Below are 22580 nucleotides of genomic sequence, written 5' to 3'. Positions count from 1 at the left end.
ATGAATGCTTTGTTTCCTCGTCTCGTCAGCTTGGGGGGCTGTGGAGGGTGACACGGTTGACAAGAAGGGCGAAAAGGAGGAGCTGGTTTGGTTACCGAGCACCAAAATTCGCTTCACAGTCTCACGCGGAGGCTCCACTTTTCTTTCGCACCGACGAGCGCCTGCACGTCTGAAAACGGAGCACAGGGCCGCGGCGTTCGAGCAAATTAGGCGAGAGATAGTCTGGCGTACGTGCTACGCGCCGAACTCACGTTCTGGCAGACTGGAATGCCTGCCCAAATCAAGAGGCGCCACCACGACGGGGCACATGCATAGTGTACGTGCAAGTCAATTGCAGCATGCGTGCTACAACGTGCACGGATTGCCTCCCAGTGAACTTAGCACGATTAGTTAGATCGTGCATGTACGTATGTGCAGGAGTGCAACGGAAATGAGCATGTAGACAGCCGGGCTAGTCAGATCAACCTCTGTGGATACCCCTTGTCACTCTCGGACGAAGCTAGAGCAAATAATACCCGATGCATCACCTTATCGTACTAATAGCAACATTTTTTAATATTTTTAGCAATATTTCACTACATAATATTGTATTGTATTTTTTTACCTTACACCTCCTAGAGTTCAGCGACTGAAATTGCGCTAGATTTTAGGCGATCGTGAGAAACGCTCGTGAGCACTAGTGGAAAAAAATATCATGAGTGACCGGTAGTAACTGTCATCAGTGACGAGTCTTGTATCCGTCACTCTAAACGCGTCATTGATGAGTCATCATTGATGACAGATTTGATCCGCCACCAATAAAGTTAGAGATAACACATCACAACTTAACATATCATCAATGAAGATCATATGTGACAGGTCATAACAGTGATATGTCATTTATGATATAACTAATGAGCGTTTTTTGTGTATTTAGACACGAAAAATTTAAAAAATATATTTTTTTCACCCGGGCCGCTCCAACACAAGGGCCCATCGCATATGTCTAACAAGTCACATATTTTTTCAATATGTTTTGAGTCTTTACATTTCATAAGAATCGAACCCACGACCTTTCCTCTCGCGCGAGCCCCTTGACACCTCAGCTACCACATAGTTGTGCTAGAAAGTAGATATTTTATCCTTTTAACCTTTATTGTCTTATAACCTATCACTGATGATTATTTTTCTAAATTGTTGATGATTTAATTGTTTGATACTGAATTCAATGGATTGTTGATTAATGAATTGTTGATTTATATATAATTTTTTTTCATCTAAAGTTGTATAAATATTTTATTAATTTCTGAATATCTTATGTCAACTATTGCAATTTGATAGGTGAATCGGAGTGCCTTCGGTAAAATGGGCATAACTTTTACATAAAAATTTCGATTTCAAAGTTTTTTTACTCTATGGTCATCTATAGAAAAAGTTACTCTAATTATGATTGTTGGCATGAGATATTCAGAAATTTATAAAATATTTGTACAACTTTGGATGAAGAAAAATTTTATCGGTGAATTGGAGTGACTTTGTCAAAACGGGCATAACTTTTGCATATAAACTCCAATTTTGATGTTTTTTTATTCTACGGATATCTACAGAAAAAGTTAAATCCATTGCCGACCAACAATGTTGGTTTTGGTAAATTTTTCGAGGCCAACTTCAGCTTGAAAGATTGAGTTCTCGCCCCCTTGAAGTTTATGCACTATTTTCGGAACGCGTGTTTGTGTCTATAGCCGTCACCTCTTATATCAAAATTGTGTAGAAATGTATAATGGTTCATATTCTAATACCGTTGAGGTGAGAAAAAAATAAGAAAAAATCATGTCACAAGTCATTGTTGACAAACCATAATACTAACCCGTCACCAATGAAGTTATTGGTGCTGCACGAGAAAAAAAAAGAAAAATACCATCATGTGTGACGTGTCACCTATGACTGGCCTAGAACGACTCGTTACTAATGAATTTGTCATTAGTAACCCATCACTAATGACTAGTTAGGATGACCGCCACTTATAACTAATAATAACTTGATCAGTTACTTATGACTAGCCAAGGATGACCCGTCACTTATGACTGGTAATAAATATGGATCATAATTTGATATGTTATTTATGACTAGCCTAAAATGATTTGCCACTATTATCATAAGTTACGGGTTATGTTACGACCGTCACTAATTTCATGTCTCTTTTAACAGTTTTTCACGTAATGGAGTTTAGAAGAAGGGGTTAGGATTCGGGATTTACCAGTGACTTCGGTGGTTAGAGAGAGGCCAGGGAGGCGGAGGGCAGCGGTAGGGGCGATGAAAACGGAGTGGTTTGCACGACGACAGACTATGAGCATGGATCCATCATTAGGGCCTTGCCGAAGAACGACAGGAGGAGGGGTAGGGTGGGGAACGAGCTGCAGAAGGAGAAACTCATTGCACGTTTGAAAGTGAACGTAGCCCTTTCTTAGTCTATGCCCCTTTATTCTTAAGTGGGGGAATCCTCTGAAAGCCGGTGAAAAGAAAAAAACTAGGCAAAGGAATTCTCAATGTTCACTGAGTTAAGGGAAAGAAGCACGGAGGAAGAAAAAAAAAGGAGTAGAGACGCTGAAGATAACGACGTTTTCAGTCACATGATAAATATAGTGTCCCTTTTTACCTGGTGCATGTGCGCCATAGTTGGCACGGGCAAGTTGAAAGTCACAATAAAATGGTAACCAAACATGAAGTATTGCTTGATAATTTGCTCGTTTTCTTATAATATAAAATAGAATGAGACGATTCAACCTGCGTTTGTATAATCGTTGTATCCTCTCCTGGTTTTTCGAGAGGAATGATATTCTATCTCCTCGAAATGGCTTCCAAATGTTGTTAATTTTGGCCTGCATTGCTGATGCCCCGCCCGTACGGCCCAAGTGCACAGCACAACAGAGTAGTAGTGTCAGCCCAACGATGCCCGTTCGAGCCCAAAAAGAAAAACTGGCAACCATCCAGCCCATGTAGCACACCGTCTTCCTCCTCCCCCTATCCGAGGGCTCCATCATCCATGGCTCCGCCGCCGCGGCGAAACCCGCCGCAAAACCCCAGCACGAGGAAGGTACGCGCCACCCACCTGCCCCTGGCCACCACCACACCTTCTTCCTACTGTTACTGGACCGTAACTCTCTCTCTCTCTGCTCCCTTTCGCAGGGCGAGGAGCCGTGGCTCGCGGCGAGCCTCCGCCCGGCGAACTTCCTCCCGGGCCTCGCCATAGGATTCCTCCTCGGCCTCCTCCTGGACCTCTCCTCGTCGTGGAGACCCAAATCCAGCCCCGCGCTGCCTCCGGCCGCGGCACCCGCGCGGGGCTCCAGCTCCAAGCGGGCGTCGGGGAGTTCGTCCGCCTCCGGCGGCGAAGAGCTTAAGATGGTAAGGTGAAATGCGAAGTGCTCTGCGTGAGTGGATATTCTGAGAATCCTTAGTTGTTGCAGCTAGTTCGGCACGCGCTATGTACAGCCTTCATCTGATTGATTTGACTCCTGAACCGGAAATCTTATTATTCGCCATGCGCTTTATGGCTTTTTACATGGTTCGAAGTAATGCTGTTTTGTTGTAATTCAACAACTATAGAGTTGAGCTTGTTCTCAGTTATGGCAGTGCGATTTGCAGGTTTTAGTGGTACGCCAGGACCTCAAGATGGGGGCTGGAAAAATAGCGTCTCAGTGTGCCCGTAAGTTCATCTCCAAGTGGAAGCATGCTGTTTCTTAGACGCACCTCTTGCTGTTTGAATTTTCCATAGGCTATTGTACTTCGCTAAAATATATGTAAACTGTGCCATTGCCTATTCTGCAACAACCAAATTTTTGGCAGAGCAGCTCCAGTTCTGAGACCATAGAGAATACTTGTCCTTTTTTTATGTACTAAACTGTTTAAGCCAATTTACATCTTTTTCATTGCTAATCACTTGCAGATGCAGCAACTGGCTTGTACGCAGAATTGTTGTCAAGGTGCTAACACGGTTTGCAATCTTACTTCATTAGGTAGTTCTAGTTGAAGGACGTCCTGATGTAGGCTTTTCTCTTCACAAACATAAATCTTCCGTGTACTGTTACACATCTATAGGGTTGGATTGGCATTGGTACAGTTTCTGGTCTGGTACATATATGGATTGATATTGAAAAGTTTTTCATTGAATAAATGTTGTTCTACTTATGAAAATAATTTGCTGAGTCCATTTCTGCATGAGTGTTGGCACCTTTCTTTATTGGATGGAAGGCTCACAAACCAATCTATCTTGTCTGAGTAGTCGCTGAGTTTTAAGCTCTGAACAGTTGAGCTATTGTATTAATCCATAAGGCCTTAACTATTCCATCACCATCTGTGGAGTCTCTAGAGCATAAGATTTCAGAAGTATTTTACTTTTGCTGTTTGCTATGTTGTCAACTAAACGCTCCATAGGAACATGTAACTTTTCAAACAACTAGTGATGCGGTAGATGTAGATACTGAAATTGAAAACAAGTGGATGGGAAAGGGAAATGTCCAGTAAGTCAAAACAGGCAGGCTTTTAATCTCAGGACTTCTATTTTTTCCTCTTATTTTTTTCTTGTGAAGCCTGTGCCAAGGAGCTATTTGTCTACCTTATGTTCTTTAGTGTTTTGTGAAAGTTGGAGATTTTTTCCATCATCTAATGTATCTCTTTGCAGCAATCGGGGTCTTCTCAGACAGTGGGAGCAATTTGGACAAGCTAAGATTGTTTTGATATGCAAAAATCAACAGGAAATGTAAGTCATTGCTCTCATACTATCTACATTTCCCTTGAACATATTTACATGGTGGCGATGTATAAGTTTCTATTTTACTTTAATCATGTCTTTTTTTCCCCTGTGGTGTATTATCAGGAACAGGATAAAGGAAACCGCAGAACATCGTGGTATCCCAACATTTGTTGTTGCTGATGCAGGTCGCACACAGGTTTGTTTGATGCTTATACGGTTCTACCTTCTTTGATCTGTAAAAGTAGCCCTCTTGGCAGTCTTCACAAACATCAAGAAAACAACATCCTTCTGATGATTTAACTTATTCAAGTGATCTTAATCTGAAAATAACTTATCCAAGTGATTATAATCAGAAAATTACTTGATTGATCGTGATTTGGGTAGATTTCTTACTAAAATGGTATGCTTCAATGATTAGTTTTGAGCAGGGCTTTTCTTTCCGGATGCTTATTTTTGTGCTAATGTGCCATGTGATGGTTTTGTGGTGTGACAACTAACTTCCATGCATAACAAATGGATGGCAGCAGTATTACCAAATGATTGCGATCCCATTTACCCTGACCATCACTGATTTTCCTTGTAGGTGTTGGCTGGTTCTAAAACAGTTCTTGCAATAGGGCCAGGTTAGATTCTCAATCAGAAGTTCAGAACTTAATGTTTTTATCTCTGCAGATATCTTTGAATTTGCTTGTTTGAACTGTATGTCGGAATTTTGGGATCCCTTATATTTCTTCATTTGTTTGCCAATGCAATGAGAATTTTTCATGACTTGGAAATTTGCCTGAAATTACCCTGTGCTATTCTGCTAAAACAGGATGGTCCTTAAGTTGCATCCCATTTGGGGATCTGATAGCTAACTAGCCTCCATGAAGCCAAATAATGATTTTGGAATCATTTTGGCACTTTGGTAGAGAATAATAGAGCACAATCTTGTGGTGCAGGGAGGAAAGCAGACATCGATTCAGTTACTGGGAAACTGCGTTTGCTGTGATCTGCATCCCAGAGATGGTCAGTCCTCTGTTTGTTCTGATGGATTGTTTTGCAGTCTTGCTAACATATCTGCTTTGTAACTCATGGAACTCACAGGGCTCATTATAACCACTAGGGAATGGGTTGATGCGAATTGCATTTCATGCAGCTACCTGTTAGGGAACGGGTTAGTAACGCTAGCCTAAAACAAATTTTTTCTACCGTATTCATCCAGGAAGCTACGTAAATAGGAGATCATAGATCGTTACCATTTGGCTCGCAGTGCAACGAAAGAAGTGTTAGAGTAGACCAATTCAACGTCGTGCAGGTCTAACTCCTCAAACAGCTTCTCGTTCATGTCCGTGACCAGCCCCACGCAGGTGGTCACGCTCATCGACCAACTCTGAGCAAGTGGTCGTGCTTCTCGACCAGTTCCGAGCAGGTGGTTGTGCTCTTTGACCACTTCCTCGACCAGCCACCGAGCAGATCTGTCGCGTCCTCGACCAGCTTCGAGTGATCGCGTCATGCTCCGCGACCAGTGTCGAGCAAGTATATCGACCAGCCGAGCAACAACGTTAAGATCTACACGTTGAGGAGATCAGCGCCGCAATAACAGCAGCGCCTCTATAGTATGCACACGTACTAGATGGAATCGCCGAGCGCTGATGTGTCAGCACCGCACGTGAGGCTAGGGTTTTAGGAGATCGTGTGTAGGGTTGTAGCTAGGGTTTTGGAGTGGCTCTTTCCTGCACGTCTTACTTCACGCCTCTTCTTATATAGAGCTCGTTAATGGGCTCTCATATTAGAAGTCCTTTAGGACTAACACCTCATGGATCAAAATCCAATCAAACCCATATACGAATCCAATTCGCATGTTTTGTTCCAACCCATTAAGTGTGTGACTCGTTAGGTTCATGTATAAACGGCTACGACTTGGAAACTCTTTTCAAACAGAAGTCAATAGCGGCCCATAGCAGGACATGTTGACTCCCGAGTATATACAAATATCATATCGGTTGAACCTTGATATACACCTGCATCAATCCCTTTGCCTCACGATACCAGTCAAGCTCAAGGCGAGATACGTGTCACCATTGTAATAGCCTGACCATTCACTCAAACAAGTAATGGATTTATCATGATTAACTCTTTAATCATATTAACATGGTTATGCACTTTCTCAATCTAACTATCTCGAGGGGCTTAGAGATATCTCTACTATTATTAAGGAGTGGCAAATTCCATCTTGATCGCTCATATCTCACGACATGTTTTATGACAAACCCAAAGACTACATTTATGATTACCCTGTTACGGAATAACGTTTTACAACCCTAAAATATGTCACTACACATTTTGAGAATCAATGACGATCTTAAATCTAAAGATCCTATAGGTATATCATCTGAGATAACAACTGATGATACATCATAAATAACAATATTAGTAGTATCTCAAAGTGAATATATCCAATATCATATTCTCTAACATAAATGCATATATTATTGATTCGGTATCTCTGTACGTATGATTCGTGAAACGTGATGATCAATCAATACACGGACTGATCTTATGAATTATCCCAATGATATGTGACTAGTGATCAAATCAGAATAACATCATGATATAAATAAAGAGCTCTACGAAGAAGTCACATATTCGTTAATCAATGTAAATAATAGTCATTCTTAGAATATCATATTATTAAAAAATATATGAAAATAGATGTGTGACATAATCTCTCTATGATTACGTTTAGGGCATATCAACTTCACTACCGACATATGTTTGGCAATCACATTTTGTGCATAATATTACTGCTAAAAGTGGGCTTTATATTTTCTCTCTCCAGAACCAATCCCTGGTTTGAGATCACGGAGATATCTCATGTTATGTATGCTCGCAGTTGGAGGCCAGAATCTTCTGGATGTTGTAGGTTAACCTGAAATTCGTGATAATTTAGTTTCAGACTGGCCATTTTGAAATGTCATTTTTCTGTAATAATATATGCTTCCTCTTAACTCATACTGTGACACTGAACAAGTATTTGTAGTTTTGGAGTAGGCCATCTCCATTCGCCCCTCTCAAAGTAATGGATTACTTGTACCGTGTGTCAAGCGGAAACTTCAAACATGTGTAATTCTCAAGTATCGGGCTTGGTAGCCCTCGCTGTCAAATATTCATGGCGTCTCTCTACTTTAAATTCTAATAGATGTTGTGGCTGCCTTCCCAGTTCCTGCGAGCCGTCGTTATGAGGGCGCTGTTTCTTTCCTCAACTGTGCAAGATGCCCTAGACAGCACATGTAATACCACTCAAGTTTTCATTTTGCGATGGAGCAATTGCATGGTTGCCCCTTTTTCGAAGTGCAGTTGTGATTTTACCCTTTTTTCCAACTTTGTAATTTTGCTTCTGTTTTTTCAAACTGAAACTTGCACTTGCTCCTATTCTGTTAAGAGCACTTAACGATGTGAATTTAGCAGTGAAACAACCTATATGTACTTGTACCATTGCCCCTGCTTTTCTTATTACTTGTGATTTTGCCTCTGTTTTGATATCAAGTATTTTGACAGATTTTGAAAGAATTTTGACAGCAAAACTTATTGAATTTGCATATATTTTAAATTTAACCGAATTTTGACTGATCGTGATTTCTATCAATTGATGACATGAATATTGCAATGACAGTTCATAATCATAGGGCAATATGTCATATCTCAGAGTCACCAACATTAGCGGAGTAGTGTTCAACTGAGGAGGTCAACCATGCAATTGCAATGTTCAATGCCAGGGGCAATGCCATACTCCGCTCATCGAGCTGAAGTAGTTCCTTGTCCAACCATCCCAGTATGACTACACGTAAAAAAAACACCAATGAAACTGATGTAGTCTGGCCTGACCCTTTCCCTGATCATCTCATTGAACAAACCGTTGGCTCGCGTACAGGTCCACGAGTGCAGATTCGACAACGACGTCTCTACAGCCTCTCATCCCGTCCGGGGCGCGCATTTCCTCGAATGCCTTCCGCGCGTCACCGGGTGCAGCCTCGCGGTGTACATGTCCACGGGCGCGCTCAGCACGACGCTGTCGTCGCCATACCCGCGGACGACGACGCTCCCGTGGATGCAGGTGCCTGCACGGTGGTCGTGGAGTACGGCGCAGGCCTTGGCAGCAGCGGAGAGCGCGTGGGCGCTTGGGGAGACGCCGTCTGTGCCGGTGACCATGGACTTAAGGGAGAGGAGTGCGCACTGGGGTGGCCCGCGCGGAGAAACGCCGCGAGGATGGAGGAGTTCGCGATGACGGCCCCAGGCCATGCCACCTTGCTCACCTTAGATGTGCCTCCGCCCCTCCCTGCTCGCGCCCGCACTACCCAGGCCAGGTCGAGCTCGCCCGCCCGTCCTAGGCTATATCTTTATAGCACTAAATATCTAGATTTTTCTATCAGAAAAGATATTTAGATTTTAATTATATAAATGATCCCTCAACATCATATCATAAACTGATTTTATAATAATATAGCCTTCTTATAAGAGTCATCAAATCAGATTACAGTGATTACTTCCATCTATCATTCTGAAATATTATATACATATGTACAACTTAATATAATGATAAACAATATACATCAATCATGTGATATTGATTTCTATGAATCACCAATAATTATTTATGAAGATAATTTTACATGCATCGCTCAAATACAAATAGGTTATCAAAAGAGCAATATAATCAAATATATTGCTCCTAAATTGTTCTATCCTCATAATAAGCAGATAAAAATCTTGCAAACTAAATCATGTGATAACCTCACTGATTTATTCACAAGTTCTTACCAACTTTCGCATTCCAAAAATATATTCATGAAATTAGTATGCGATGACTACAAGATTTGCAAGGTTTAGTGGGAGTTGATCCATAAACAATAACAAGTTTATATTATATTACACTATTTTACTTTATGAGTTTTCCTATATGATTTTTCATGTAAGATTTTTAATGAGGTAATATCTACACAAGATCATATGTTACATCTCTTATTTTCACCACCGGTGTTTTTAAAGGAGGTATCAAAGACATATCTATTTTTCTCTAAACTCGTTTATAGGTTTTTTCTTTTTAAAGAATTTTCTCATATGAGTTTACAAAGAGACGATAATCAATATATATTGTACACTTTTCTCCTTATTTTTCTATTAGATTTTAAATAAGTTTTAACAACATATCACTATTATTCCTTCTATTTTCTTAAGAGATTTTTTTAGAGGTATAAATATAATCTATAGATCATAATTATTGTTCTCTAAGCTCACAAATGAAATCTTCCTATCTAGGTTTTTCATATGAGCTTATAATGAGATAATAACCAATATATGTTATACTATTTTCTCCTTACATTTTTACATTGGGGTTTAAAGGAGTTTTAATGAAATACCAACATATTATTTTCTCTTCATATTTTTTCTACAAGATTTTAGAGAAATTTTCAACCATAAGTTTACATTATGAATAATTGATCAAGTGAGAGTGTTAGAATTTGATTACAGTTAGTGATCAATTAGCAACAAGGTGTTTTTATTAAAAGGACATATCCTTTGGTTAAGAGAATTTATATCATTTCATTGTAGAGAGAGACATGTATCTCTAATGGTACACCTTCATCATATATAAATATGTAAATATACTATAAATCAATATAAGTTTTTTATTCTACTCTTCATTACAAACTATTTGCAATAAGAGAGGGAAGGCAGGGATTGTCACGTGACAGAGAAGGGAGTGAGGGAGGACACTTCAGTTATTTAGCCATTTTCCAACAATTTTCTTCTTCTTTTAATTCCTTTAATCGGTAACCTCTAAGGGAGTTGAAACCAGAGGCAAATGACTCATTCGTTTTGAGAAAAGAAGAGCAAATTCATAAAGTCTAAAAATAGAGGTAAAATTATAGTTACAGTCTAATATAGGGGTAAGAACATAATTAACCCTTCAGCGACAATCCACAAAGTGTTCAGCAGTTTCCATACCTTTTCCTGATGTAGTTCGGATCCAACAAAAACACATGTTGAAATGTAAAAGAAAAAAAAAACTTTAACGTGGATCACACACCACATTGCGAAAATTCGATTCAAGTGTCATAGATTGTAGTTAGTCTAGAGCTTGGAAATTATTCTGAAGACACTATGCAAGCAATAATATGAATCCGGTTGCTGCAAAATTTGTGCAAAAAATTGTAGCTTGCTCATCTAAGGGGTTGTTTGGTTCTCGTCCCAGAAAACCAAACTAAAATTTGGTCATATTAAAATTAGAGTCATGTATAATAGTGTTTAGTTTGATGTAAAGTCAAAAAATTTGCGGGCCAAAAATCAGAACGGTTATTTTGTACTTCAAAATTTTACCTAGCTTTACTATAGAAAAAATTTAACGGTTAAACTTTTCAAGACGTCTTGATCTAATCTAAACGGAAGTCAAAATTTTAAGACGTGGTCAAATTTTGGCTAGGCTTCACGAGGTCCAGAATCCAACAGCCCGTTACTACTCGTCAACGTGAATTCGGGCTGTGCCAATCGCCAGCCTCGCAAGCCACAGAGCGGCCCAATAAAGGCAAGGAGCCAGGCGGAGGCCTCCGCGCTCCTTCGCAACGAACAACCAGCCACCCAGCTCGCCGCCTCCCCGCTGCAGGAAGGGAAGGGGGGGAAAAAGGCACCAACTCCGAAGCACAAACCCTTAGGCCTTAACCCCCCGCTGCGCCGCGCCGCGCCCCATGGCCTCCTCCTCCTCCTCCCGCTCCCCCGCCGTCTCGCGCCGCGGCGGCGGCAGCCGTAGCGCGCGGCAGTCCCCCTTCTTCCGCGACCTTGCCTCCCCGATCCCGTCCCACCGCGGCGTCTCCCGCTTCGCCTCGGGCGGGTCCCCCGCCGCCGCCCCCTCCGCCACGCCGCCGCCCCCGCCCATCTTCACCCTCGACGACCGCGTCGCCGCGGCCGACTTCTTCCCTGACCACACCGCCTCCGACATTCTCCACGTCGCGTCCTCCCCCTCCCCCTCCCCCCGCGCCACCGCCAGCCGTTCGCCATCATGGGACCGGTCCCGCAGCAAGGCGACGTTGTCTGCTCCGGGATCCCCCATGGATGGGGTTGTGGACCCGGCCAGGAAGGAGGTGCTCGCTTTGCCGCCGCCTTCGAGCCCTGGCACTCCTCCTCCGGCGGTGGAGGCTCAGTCGCCCGTGACTCCCGCGCAAGCACCGGCTAGGACGGAGCCGGTGGCGAACGGAGGGGAGGTTGAACGGGAGGAGTGGGTCACTGTATTCGGGTTAGTAGATTATGCTTATGCTCAGCTTTGTATTGTATTGGAAATGTATTGGTAGACGCGTATGTAGATGGTAGATTCGGTTCTAAAAATGGTTTGGTGCTGTGAGTGTTCGTTGACATGTACCCCGCCGGAGTTGACGCCCCAAATGAGCTGCATATTTGCCTGCGCATTGCCCATTAGTACTTAGAAGACAGGCAGAAGTTATCGATTAGCTTTTCCTGTACACTGTCAACAAGTTCCTAGATTTTGCGTGAGAAAGCAGGCATCAGTTATCAATTAGCTTTTCCTGGACACTTATTCACTAACCCCAAATTGTAGGGCCCTTCAGCCCTTGTATGCTAAATTGGTTCTTTTTTGTTTGTTCTTTTTTTAATACAGATTCTCCAATGGAGACACCAACCTTGTTCTTCGAGAATTCGAGAAATGCGGAGTAATATTGAGACATCACTCTGGTCCAAGAGATGGTAATTGGATCCACATATTATATCAGGTAGCTATACATTCAACTAGCAGTGTGCTCCCAATTTCTGTTATACCTTGTGATTTCCCTGCACCTATGTTTCCGAAAATAAAATAGAAGAGATGGTGTACGCGGAAAAACTACTCATAACATGAAAAACTATTCAAAAAACTAATCATAATATGAAAAAATATTCAAAAACCTAATCATAACATGAAAAACTATTCATGTGCCAAGTGCTTTAGTTGGTACTTACAACAATCCCTTGAGAAAGGAGAATTTTATCATACCATTCTTTGCTCTTACTTCACAAGTGGCATTGTAATTCTAGTATAAATGAGTCTATCCATTCAAATGGTCGCAAGCATTGTATGAAATCATACTCAGATATCGTAAAGTCACAAATGTCCAATGCTAAGCCGTTCTCGACTTCTTTTTTTTGACATTTTGGATTTTGATAAAATATAATCTCTGTATATAAGACCTTTTATCATGGTCTTGGGGCACCAGAGACTGCAGTGAGGAAGTAAACATATCCACCTCAGACGAGGGTGGAGATTGAATTTTCACCCTGTTCAGCAGCCCCTTAAGCTCGTCGGCTATCTGTAACTGGATGACCAAGATCTTCTCAATCTGGGATACCATCAACGCATCATGTTTTTCCAGGATACTGACAATTTCTTTGTGGATGTCTTCTGGCACGTTCTCTAGCGACTCGGAAAGCAAAGCTCTCATGCGAAGAATGTGCAAAAATGGGGGCTCTTTGGACTCCAAGGTCAGTACACTGATGTTGAGGTGATAGCATAGCAGATGCTCTCCTTGCTCGTAAACTGAAAAGGGGCACATATATGTTGCAGTCATGTTGAGGATGTTGACATTAGTAGAATGAATGGTTTCACAGTTGATGATCTGTACTTATCTCGAGCTTGTCGTATACCTTTTTGTCATCATCGGTGCGCTTGACTGCCTTTAACATCGAGTGCATTGGTCTTGGAGTTTAAAGTGCTCACATTGCTGCACATTCCTCGCATGAGAACTCTAATTTCAAGTCGCTAGAGATGGTGCCATAAGACATTCACAAAGAAATTATCGCTACCTTGGAAAAACATGATGCGTTCTCCCAACAGAGAAGATCTTGGCCATCCAGTTACATAGCCGACGAATTCAAGAGGCTGCTGGACAGGTTGAAAATTCAATCTCCACCCTCGCCTAAGGTGGATATGTCCACTTCCTCACCGCAGTCTCCGGTGCCTTGAGACCATGGTACAAACAAGGAAATAGTACATATGAGGAGAAGAGACCTTATATACAGGGATTATATTTTTATCAAAATCCAAAATGTCAAAAAAAGAGGTCGGGAACGGCTTAGCATTGGACCTTTGTGACCTTATGATATCTGAGTATGATTTCATTTAATGCTTGCGATCATCTGGATGGACGGACTCATTTATACTAGAATTGCAATGCCACTTGTGGAGCAAGAGCAAAGAATGGCTTGTTGTAAGTACCAATTAAAACACTTAGCATATGAATAGTTTTTCATGTTATGATTAGTTTTTCCATGTTTGCCATCTCTTCTATTTTATTCTAGGAGCAATTGATACATTCGAGCTCCGTTTTTGAGGGGTTTTACTTTAATGCTAACAATTTTACTCGCCCCCTCTCATTTCGCACAAAACCTAGCGCCGCCGCCGGCCTCTCATCAAGCTCCATTTTCTCTATCAGATTAAGAACGCGTACGGTCACTATGACATCTACCTTTTTTAGATGGACTTCTTAGTTCAATGTTCCTACAGTTTTAGAATAATTTGTTTTTCTGATCTCTTTGAAATTTTGGACAAGTTATTGCCTAACTGTTTCTTTGACAAATCATTGTGTCTCTACGGTGTACATGCATCATAATTAAAGTCTCTACATTGTTATGTGACAATTCGTCCGTTTAATCTTTTGTCTTAAAACTGATGGCTTTCTTCATTGTATAATTGGTCTTGAAGCACTCCTATGATGCTCAGAAGGCCCTTCAAAAAAATGGTATCCAACTCAGCAGCGGTCTCATAGTTGGAGTGAAGCGTATTAATCCGGTGCACCGGCAGCAGCTGGATGAGAGGTTCATTGGAAGCAATCAAGGAGGCCTCATTGTTTCATTGCCTTCAAAGTCACTTGCATTGAAGAGCACAGGTGCATCGCACCAGCTAGGAGCCTTGCCCCGCCCTTATGACCCAAAGGCAAACGCAAATGTTAATCGAGATGCAGGCCGTCGCGCAACAGGCAGCGTTGCTGCACCAGCGAAGTCAACTGTAACCAATGTGATGGATTTGATATTTGGCATTTGATATGCCAATTATACATCGTGAGCCTTCTCTGTTTCTTCTGTTTAATTAAAAGAGAAGGCGCACGCCAAAGATCTGCTAGCAAATTTTGCTAAGTTTGAGAGATTCTAGAGACTGAACTTCTTTCTTCTGGCGATGTAACGTACATATCATGCATTTTTTTCACGTTTAGTTGCACTTTTGTTCTCTTGTGATCTGCAAAGATGAGGGTGGCTGTTGTTTGTTGGTGGGCATGCTATATCACCACAAGAAAGGGAGATTTCAATATTTTCAACTTGTTTGCATATTTCTTCTGTCGATCTTAAAGTTTCAGCTTCTTGTGAAAGTGCAAACTACCCAGGTAGTTTATTTGTTACTATCTGAAACTAAGGCCAGTATGGAAGTGGATCTTTTGGTAGGAATTTAAATGAAACAGATCTGCTCCTGTAAAATTCATGTGCTTGAGACGGACAATTTTAAAGCCAAACAATGATGACGTTGGATTTGGATTGTTCCTTTCCGATCTAACGCAAGGCACAGCTTGAGAATCTTAAACCGATTTTTTGTGTGGAATTTACTTGGATTGTTGATCTTTTTTTCTTTCTATTTTGTGCACCAAGATTTTTCTTGCGGTCCCAAGCTACAGCCTTCTGATTGGCTAGTTTCCTGGAAACATGTCATCCAACCAATCAGGAGGAGCCTTCTGGTAGCAAAAGAGAAACGAAGTCCTAGTCCATGGATGAAAGAATCCGACGGTCTTGATTGTCACTTCGTACGGCCATACCCTTCACGAACAATGAACCTCCCTCGAATTATCACATTAGTCCTTGCCTTTGTCAAAGTGACATGCTTTTCAGTGGTTGCACTTTATCACTCCAAAGCATCTATTCCATCATTTGGATGGGACAACAGAGATTAGAGAGTGATATTTCCATTAAAATAAACTCCAATTTGGCTCCATTCCCCAACAAAAATAAAATTCGTATGTTAGTATTACTGATTCTTTCTTGTCTAGCTGAAGCTGACTAAAATTAAAAAGAGAACTAATGTTGTACCATTCCCCCAACAAAATTAGCAACAACTAGGGTTAACTGAAGCTGACTAAAGTTAAAAAGAGAACTAATGTTGTACTATTTCCCCAACAAAATTAGCAACAACAATGATGAAAAGAGGAATTGAGAACTTTGCTGCAGGGCACCGTTCCAACAAATAACGCTTTTTTCAGGGTCTTATCCGCAAAACCGCAATAAATCCCGAGTCCGGGGCTCCGGGCACCCAGTTCGCGATCGCGAGGTCTTCGTCTCCGCCTTTGCCAGCACTGGGATTTCCGCGCCCCCTCCCCTCCACCCGCTGCCAACGCCGCCGCCGCAATGGCGGAGCCCGAGTTCTCCTCCGCAGCGGCCGGCGGAGGCGGGCGACTCCGCAACGCCTTCGGTGGCGTGCTCTGCGTATTCACACTCCTCCTCATCGGCGTCCTCGCGTTCTCGATCCGCCTCTTCTCCGTAAGATCCGTTTTGCTCCCAGGTCTCCAGATCCAGTTCGGTGCTCGCATAGCGCTCCCGGAACTGCGTGTGTTCATGCGTTATGACTGCTGGTGCGCAGGTGATCAAGTACGAGAGCGTGATCCACGAGTTCGACCCCTACTTCAACTTCCGCGTCACTCAGGTTGGATCGCGTAGTTCCATTTATTTAGTTTTTTTTGTCCCGGAGTTTGTGAAATTGAGCTCAGTTCATATGATATTGCAATATTGTGCTGATTCTGAGCTTTGGTTAAGGAGGGTTCTGGGTTTTGGAATTGACTGCTGTCTGGTAGATTTTGTTTACCGTGTGACGATTCGTGGAAGTATAGAGCAAGCGATAGTTAGTAGGTCGTGCTGACTTGGTGCATTTATGCAACGTATTTGGTCTAAGTTTCCCCTTACTTGTCACAGTTTTTGTCGAAGAATGGAATTTACGAGTTCTGGAACTGGTTTGATGATAGGACATGGTAAGAGCGGTCCCAACCTCTTAATCGTTTAATTATATGCAAATTCTATGTAAAATGGAATCTGCCAAACAAATAGTTGGCTGATTTTATGCTGCTGCTTCTGTTTTAGGTATCCCCTTGGCCGTGTGATTGGTGGCACTGTGTATCCTGGCTTGACATTAACCGCTGGGACCATTTGGTGGTATGTTATCAAATGAACACACTCTAATGGTCGTATGTTCCTTCTGATTACTGCAATTGTGCCTAAAGTATTTGATTGGTCTACTAGGTTGCTGAACTCTCTGAACATCCCATTGTCGGTGGAGACAGTTTGTGTGTTCACTGCTCCAATTTTCTCTGCAAATGCTTCATGGGCTACTTACCTCTTAACAAAGGTTGTTTTCTTGATGGAAGCATGAGTTCTCGCACTAGTTGTACTTCTGCAAATTCTGTGCTTACTTTGGACTTATTCTATAGGAAGCAAAGGGCACTGGAGCTGGATTGATGGCAGCAGCCATTTTGGCAATGGTACATTGCACTACCCACTTCCCCACCACTTTTGGCCATGAAATGACTAAATTAGTACCAAGACTAATTTACTCGATTAGATGTTTATCCATTTTCATATGTCACATGGAAATGAAAATATGATTTATTTTTTATTAAGCTACAGACATTGTTAGTTCATTTTAGCTTTATCCATCTGTATGTATGGATGTAACAAAGAAGAGTGAGAACAATTTGACATACTATTTGTTATTGTTGATTTTTCTTACGCTAAACAAATGTTTCTAAACTTGTTGGAAATTACTGAAGCCTGAATGACTGAATCTGTGTGATGTTGAGTTGTCGACACTTAACAATTTGAGCAATCCAGTTATTTGGCTTGCAATAAATTTGTTACAGGTTCTTTATTGTTTGCCCTAGAATTACCACTGCAGGATAAAAGCTAGATGTTCAATTTATAGCTACTTGCCTACTTCTAAGAATGCTGTATCATCTATGTATGTAGTCTTCCCTACTATAATAATTACTGTATATTAATCAGAATGTTGTTCTCTTGACATCATTACAGGTCCCCTCATATATCTCAAGATCCGTTGCAGGCAGCTATGATAATGAAGCTGTAGCAATATTCGCCTTGATATTTACATTTTATCTATATGTAAAGGTAATGATGATTCACGATTTGCGTTTTCCATTCAGCATCTTTTGACATAACGCTATGCTCTGACTCGTATGCAAATGATTTACAGACACTGAACACTGGATCACTCTTTTATGCAACGCTCAATGCTCTCTCCTATTTCTACATGGTAAACTTGCTAATTTTGATCCATCTTTTCAACTGAATTTTATAATCATGTACTAGCCTTTGACCAGGTCTGTTCTTGGGGAGGCTACACATTCATTATCAACCTTATTCCAATGCACGTGCTCTTGTGCATTGTAACTGGTCGTTATTCTTCGCGACTTTACATTGCATATGCTCCCCTTGTAAGTACATAAGCTTATGCTCTTCTTTCTTGAATTTGATGCCCAAAAAGAAAAATGAAAGGAATGCAAGCATGCTGCCATGCTCTTCTTTCCAGAAAATATACCTTATCAGATCAAGTGGTCATTTTGCAGGTTATACTGGGAACACTTCTGGCAGCCTTAGTACCTGTGGTTGGCTTCAATGCAGTCATGACATCTGAGCACTTTGCATCATTTCTGGTACCAACATTCATGTGCTTGTGCACACCTTCTCCCACTTCTGGAAATTTTTGCCATTCTTCAGAAATCAGAACACTATTGCTGCAAACTATTGCAATTGTTTTGTTTCTTGAGGCTGATCTTTCAAATTTTGAAGGTTCCATGAGTTGTCAAGTTCCAAAAAAAGATAAAGTTGGAAAAACACTTAGAGTTATAAAATGCATTTTCTGGATGTTGAAACTGGATAGAAGCATGAATTGACCTTTTCTATTGCAGATCATATTTAATATATGCACGATAAATACTCCTTCCATTTCACAGTGTTTGTCCAGATACCCTGTACTGTGCACATAAGCTAATAGAATATATATATATAAGAGTAACAAGACCAGATCATGCTACCCTATTAAAGAAATGCTTTAACCTCTCAGCTGTTGCTTCTTAACTTCACAAGGTTGGCCAGAACTAGAAGTGAGGAAAAGTTGTAAAACTGCACTCTTGATTTCATTGATGACAGTATAGTTGTATTGCAGGTGTTCATAATCCTACATGTGGTTGCTCTTGTGTATTATATCAAAGGACTTTTGACTCCTAGGCTGTTCAAAGTTGCTATGACTCTTGTCATAACTATTGGCTTGTAAGTCTGTGACCTTACCAATCAATTATAAACTTATAATACACATGATATTATTAGACATCTAGCCATTTCTTTGGACATTGGAACAAACAAGCACCTCCTCAAAATATAAATATTTGACTATTTGTTAAGTCGAACTAGTATCCTCGCAATCACCAAATGCTGATAGCAAGATCCTTCCTGCAGAGCTGTTTGTTTTGCGGTAGTAGCCATACTCGTCGCATTGGTGGCATCTAGTCCAACAAAAGGCTGGAGTGGGCGCAGTTTGAGCCTACTTGACCCGTAAGTTCTTATCATCAATTAAACGCTCATTTATTTCGCCAATTAAGCTAATGAACTGAGCTGGGAACTGATAAACATGAGATAATACTTAGTTATAACCAGCTGTTACATTTTGTTGTAGCTAATGAAACAAAGTTAACATTTCATGTTTTGTCTTTTTTGACAAAGAACAGTTGTTTTTATCGCTAATTTACAACATGCTCTTTTTTGCCTATGTCTGCTTCCTTCTGTATATAGTATCCCGTTAGAGTGTGTTTTCTCTGGTTCTCTTCCTGTATTAACCGCTACACCTTTACTCTTGCTATTTTGACAGAACGTATGCAAGCAAGTACATCCCCATCATTGCCAGTGTCAGTGAACACCAACCACCTACCTGGCCCTCTTATTTTATGGATATCAATGTGTTGGCCTTCCTGATTCCTGCTGGGATCATTGTAAGAAATATACCTTTTGGATTTAAAGTACATTAGCACCAATCTTAGTTCTAATTGATATTTACATAATCCACAGTCATGCTTCTTGCCTTTATCTGATGCAAGCTCCTTCATGGTCTTGTACTTGGTCACTGCAGTGTATTTTTCTGGAGTAATGGTAAGAATCTGTGTAGTGGAAAGCATATATCGTGCCATATTATTTTAATTTTTCATTAACTTTCTGTTACATTCATGCTCTGCTAGGTACGGCTTATGCTTGTCCTTGCTCCTGCAGCTTGCATTTTATCTGGGATTGCTCTCTCTGAAGCTTTTGGTGTCCTCACTCGATCTATTAAATTTCAGCTATCAAAATTATTTGAGGATAGCCCTGCTGCTGTACGATTGCTTCTTTCATTGTTTTTCATTGCTTTGTAATAATTGAAGTACTTAGTGCTCTTTAATAGCTTATTGACAACTTGTTTCTTCTGAAACTAAAGTCAGGGGATGGCACCCCAGAGAGTTCTTCTGCTAGTTCTGTCAATGAAAATTCAACAAAAAATGAAAATAGGACTGGAAAATCTGAAACAGCTCCAAAGGAAAAACCATCAAAGAAGAACCGGAAGAAGGAAAAGGAAGTGGCAGAGAGTGTTCCTGTAAAGCCTAAAAAGGAAAAGAAGCTTCTGGTTCTGCCTTTCGAATTATCAATTATGGGTATTTTGTCGCTGATCGTGTTAGGTGGTTTGTACGTGGTAAGTACACTGTTCTTGGTCAGTCTTACCAGAAAGAATGTCTCTTTATAGAATGAGTACCACCTTACTGTTACCGGTGCCACTTGTAGGTCCATTGTGTATGGGCAGCAGCTGAAGCGTACTCTGCACCTTCAATTGTGTTGACATCTCGTTCACACGATGGATTGCATGTTTTTGATGATTTTCGTGAAGCTTATGCATGGCTGAGCCATAACACAGATGTAGATGACAAGGTATGCTCACCCCTTGACTTCTATTGTTACGTGAACTGGCTTTTGTCCTTATAGTAAGATGCTCCGATGCAGGTTGCTTCCTGGTGGGACTATGGTTACCAAACAACCGCAATGGCTAACAGGACTGTGATTGTAGACAATAATACCTGGAATAACACTCACATAGCAACAGTTGGGACTGCAATGTCGTCCCCAGAGAAAGCAGCATGGGAAATCTTCAATTCGTTAGATGTCAAATATGTCCTTGTTGTCTTTGGAGGTTTATGCTTTATGCGTTTAGAAAAATAAATTCAATATACCTGGAACTAGTGTCCCAGATCCCTGACATTGGGAGTTTCCTTTACAGGGCTTGTTGGCTACCCTAGTGATGATATTAATAAGTTCCTTTGGATGGTTCGCATAGGAGGTGGTGTATTCCCTCACATCAAGGAGCCGGATTATCTTGTGAGTTGTGAACTTCTTTCTTCAACAGTACCCTATGCACACCATTTTGGTAGCATAAGGGAAAGAAATAGTGAATCTTTATTCTGATTTCCGAGTAAATATTATTGCCAGAGGGATGGTCAATACCGTGTTGATGCTCAAGCCACTCCAACTATGTTGAATTGCCTCATGTACAAGCTTTGCTACTACAGGTTTGGTACACTGGATCCAATAGATTTCATTTGGAATTACAAATCACCATGCATGCCCTTCTGATATTTCTTTCCTTTGCTCCCTCTAGGTTTGTCGAGACTGATGGCAAAGGTTTTGATAGAGTAAGAGGGTATGAAATAGGAAAGAAGCATTTCAAGCTAACGCATTTTGAGGAGGTAGTATGATGTTGCTCTCCTCTTTAATTAGTAAAACTTGATTGTTCACCTATTTTTCTAACTCGCTCATTTGCTTGATGTTTACCCTTGCTGCTGAATAAAGGTTTTCACAACTCACCACTGGATGGTCCGTATTTATAAACTGAAACCTCAGAAGAACAGGGTTCGAGGCAAGTTGAAGAAGCTGAAATCTGTAAGTCCGACAACCTACAAATTATCATGTCTTATTCTTTCTGAGCCCATCCTAAACACATTCTATGCTTATTTCGGTACCTGCAGGGTGCCACAACTAGTTCCACACTTGCGGCAGGCCGAAAGAAGAACCCGTGGCAATAGTTAAAGATCACAATAGTGTCATTTACTTGAAACTCGCTATTGCTAGGTCAACTGCACTAAACTCGAGAACTAGAAAATCACAGAACTAGATTAGAGAAATTTGCATTGCTGTTGTATTTGACTCATATGTTTCTTGGAACCGGCCAGAGTGCTGATGAAATTTTTTATAGACCTGAGTAAGTTCATAATATAGTGAAGGCGTGGTTTGGAACGATCTCAATATGGCGATGCTTATTGCGATAGAACTAGTTTTATTACATGTAGAGAGACATCTGCTACTGTTTTGAATTCTGGAAATTGGAGGTGAATTAGACTTCGTGAAATTTCAGTTCAACTCTTTCCTTGGAGAAAACCTTCAGTATAGGAGTTGGTTAAAGACCAGCGTGCTTGCTGTTTTGTGGAGTCCACAAATTTTGTTACAAGGAGCTGGGGTGATCGGGAGTTCCGGCATGTCGCTTAGCTTGGTGAGAAATTCTAAGGCCCTGTACATACAATATGAGAAATGCGCAAGAATGTAATTAGTATGCCATGTAGTCTCAAACTTAAGATCTATAAGCACCAGCTAAGCATCAATGCTATGGGTTAACTAATCTGCGTGGTAAGAAAAAAAATCTAGTTTTTTCTGTAACTTTATCTAAACACTTGCATTGTAATGATATAAGCTGTTGTCTTGGGTGCTCATGACTGGC

The 22580-nt window shown here is 41.1% G+C and overlaps 2 protein-coding genes across 6 annotated transcripts; both read left to right on the top strand.

Moving 5' to 3' along the window:
* The first annotated feature begins 2949 nt into the window (after positions 1–2949).
* LOC133929245 (uncharacterized) lies at positions 2950–15065 on the top strand. Of its 5 annotated transcripts, none has more exons than XM_062375930.1 (10): positions 2950–3073; positions 3166–3381; positions 3622–3682; positions 3923–3959; positions 4658–4735; positions 4853–4925; positions 5313–5352; positions 5671–5716; positions 12378–12489; positions 14454–15065. In XM_062375930.1, the coding sequence occupies exons 1-10, from the start codon at positions 3023–3025 to the stop codon at positions 14790–14792; spliced, it is 1053 nt and encodes a 350-aa protein (XP_062231914.1). In that variant the 5' UTR covers positions 2950–3022; the 3' UTR covers positions 14793–15065. The 5 variants fall into 5 exon arrangements, 3 of the variants coding, with proteins under 3 accessions (XP_062231914.1, XP_062231912.1, XP_062231911.1); XR_009911580.1 differs by lacking the exons at positions 12378–12489; positions 14454–15065 and adding exons at positions 5835–5885; positions 7551–7894 and having other exon boundaries at positions 2998–3073; positions 5671–5737; XR_009911579.1 differs by lacking the exons at positions 12378–12489; positions 14454–15065 and adding exons at positions 5816–5885; positions 7551–7894 and having other exon boundaries at positions 2999–3073; positions 5671–5737.
* A 967-nt stretch (positions 15066–16032) lies between these two features.
* LOC133929244 (dolichyl-diphosphooligosaccharide--protein glycosyltransferase subunit STT3A) lies at positions 16033–22105 on the top strand. Its single transcript, XM_062375926.1, has 23 exons — positions 16033–16270; positions 16371–16433; positions 16700–16755; positions 16865–16936; positions 17024–17129; positions 17212–17262; positions 17810–17905; positions 17991–18050; positions 18118–18231; positions 18364–18450; positions 18963–19066; positions 19253–19348; positions 19662–19782; positions 19859–19939; positions 20026–20157; positions 20259–20510; positions 20600–20743; positions 20816–21002; positions 21090–21187; positions 21299–21378; positions 21468–21555; positions 21659–21748; positions 21835–22105. Exons 1-23 carry the CDS (start codon positions 16139–16141, stop codon positions 21889–21891), a joined length of 2367 nt encoding a protein of 788 aa, XP_062231910.1. The 5' UTR covers positions 16033–16138; the 3' UTR covers positions 21892–22105.
* The last annotated feature ends 475 nt before the right edge of the window (positions 22106–22580 follow it).

Source organism: Phragmites australis, chromosome 9 (genome assembly GCF_958298935.1).
Source record: "Phragmites australis chromosome 9, lpPhrAust1.1, whole genome shotgun sequence".
Taxonomy (NCBI): domain Eukaryota; kingdom Viridiplantae; phylum Streptophyta; class Magnoliopsida; order Poales; family Poaceae; genus Phragmites; species Phragmites australis.
This window is presented reverse-complemented; position numbering and strand designations above follow the sequence as displayed.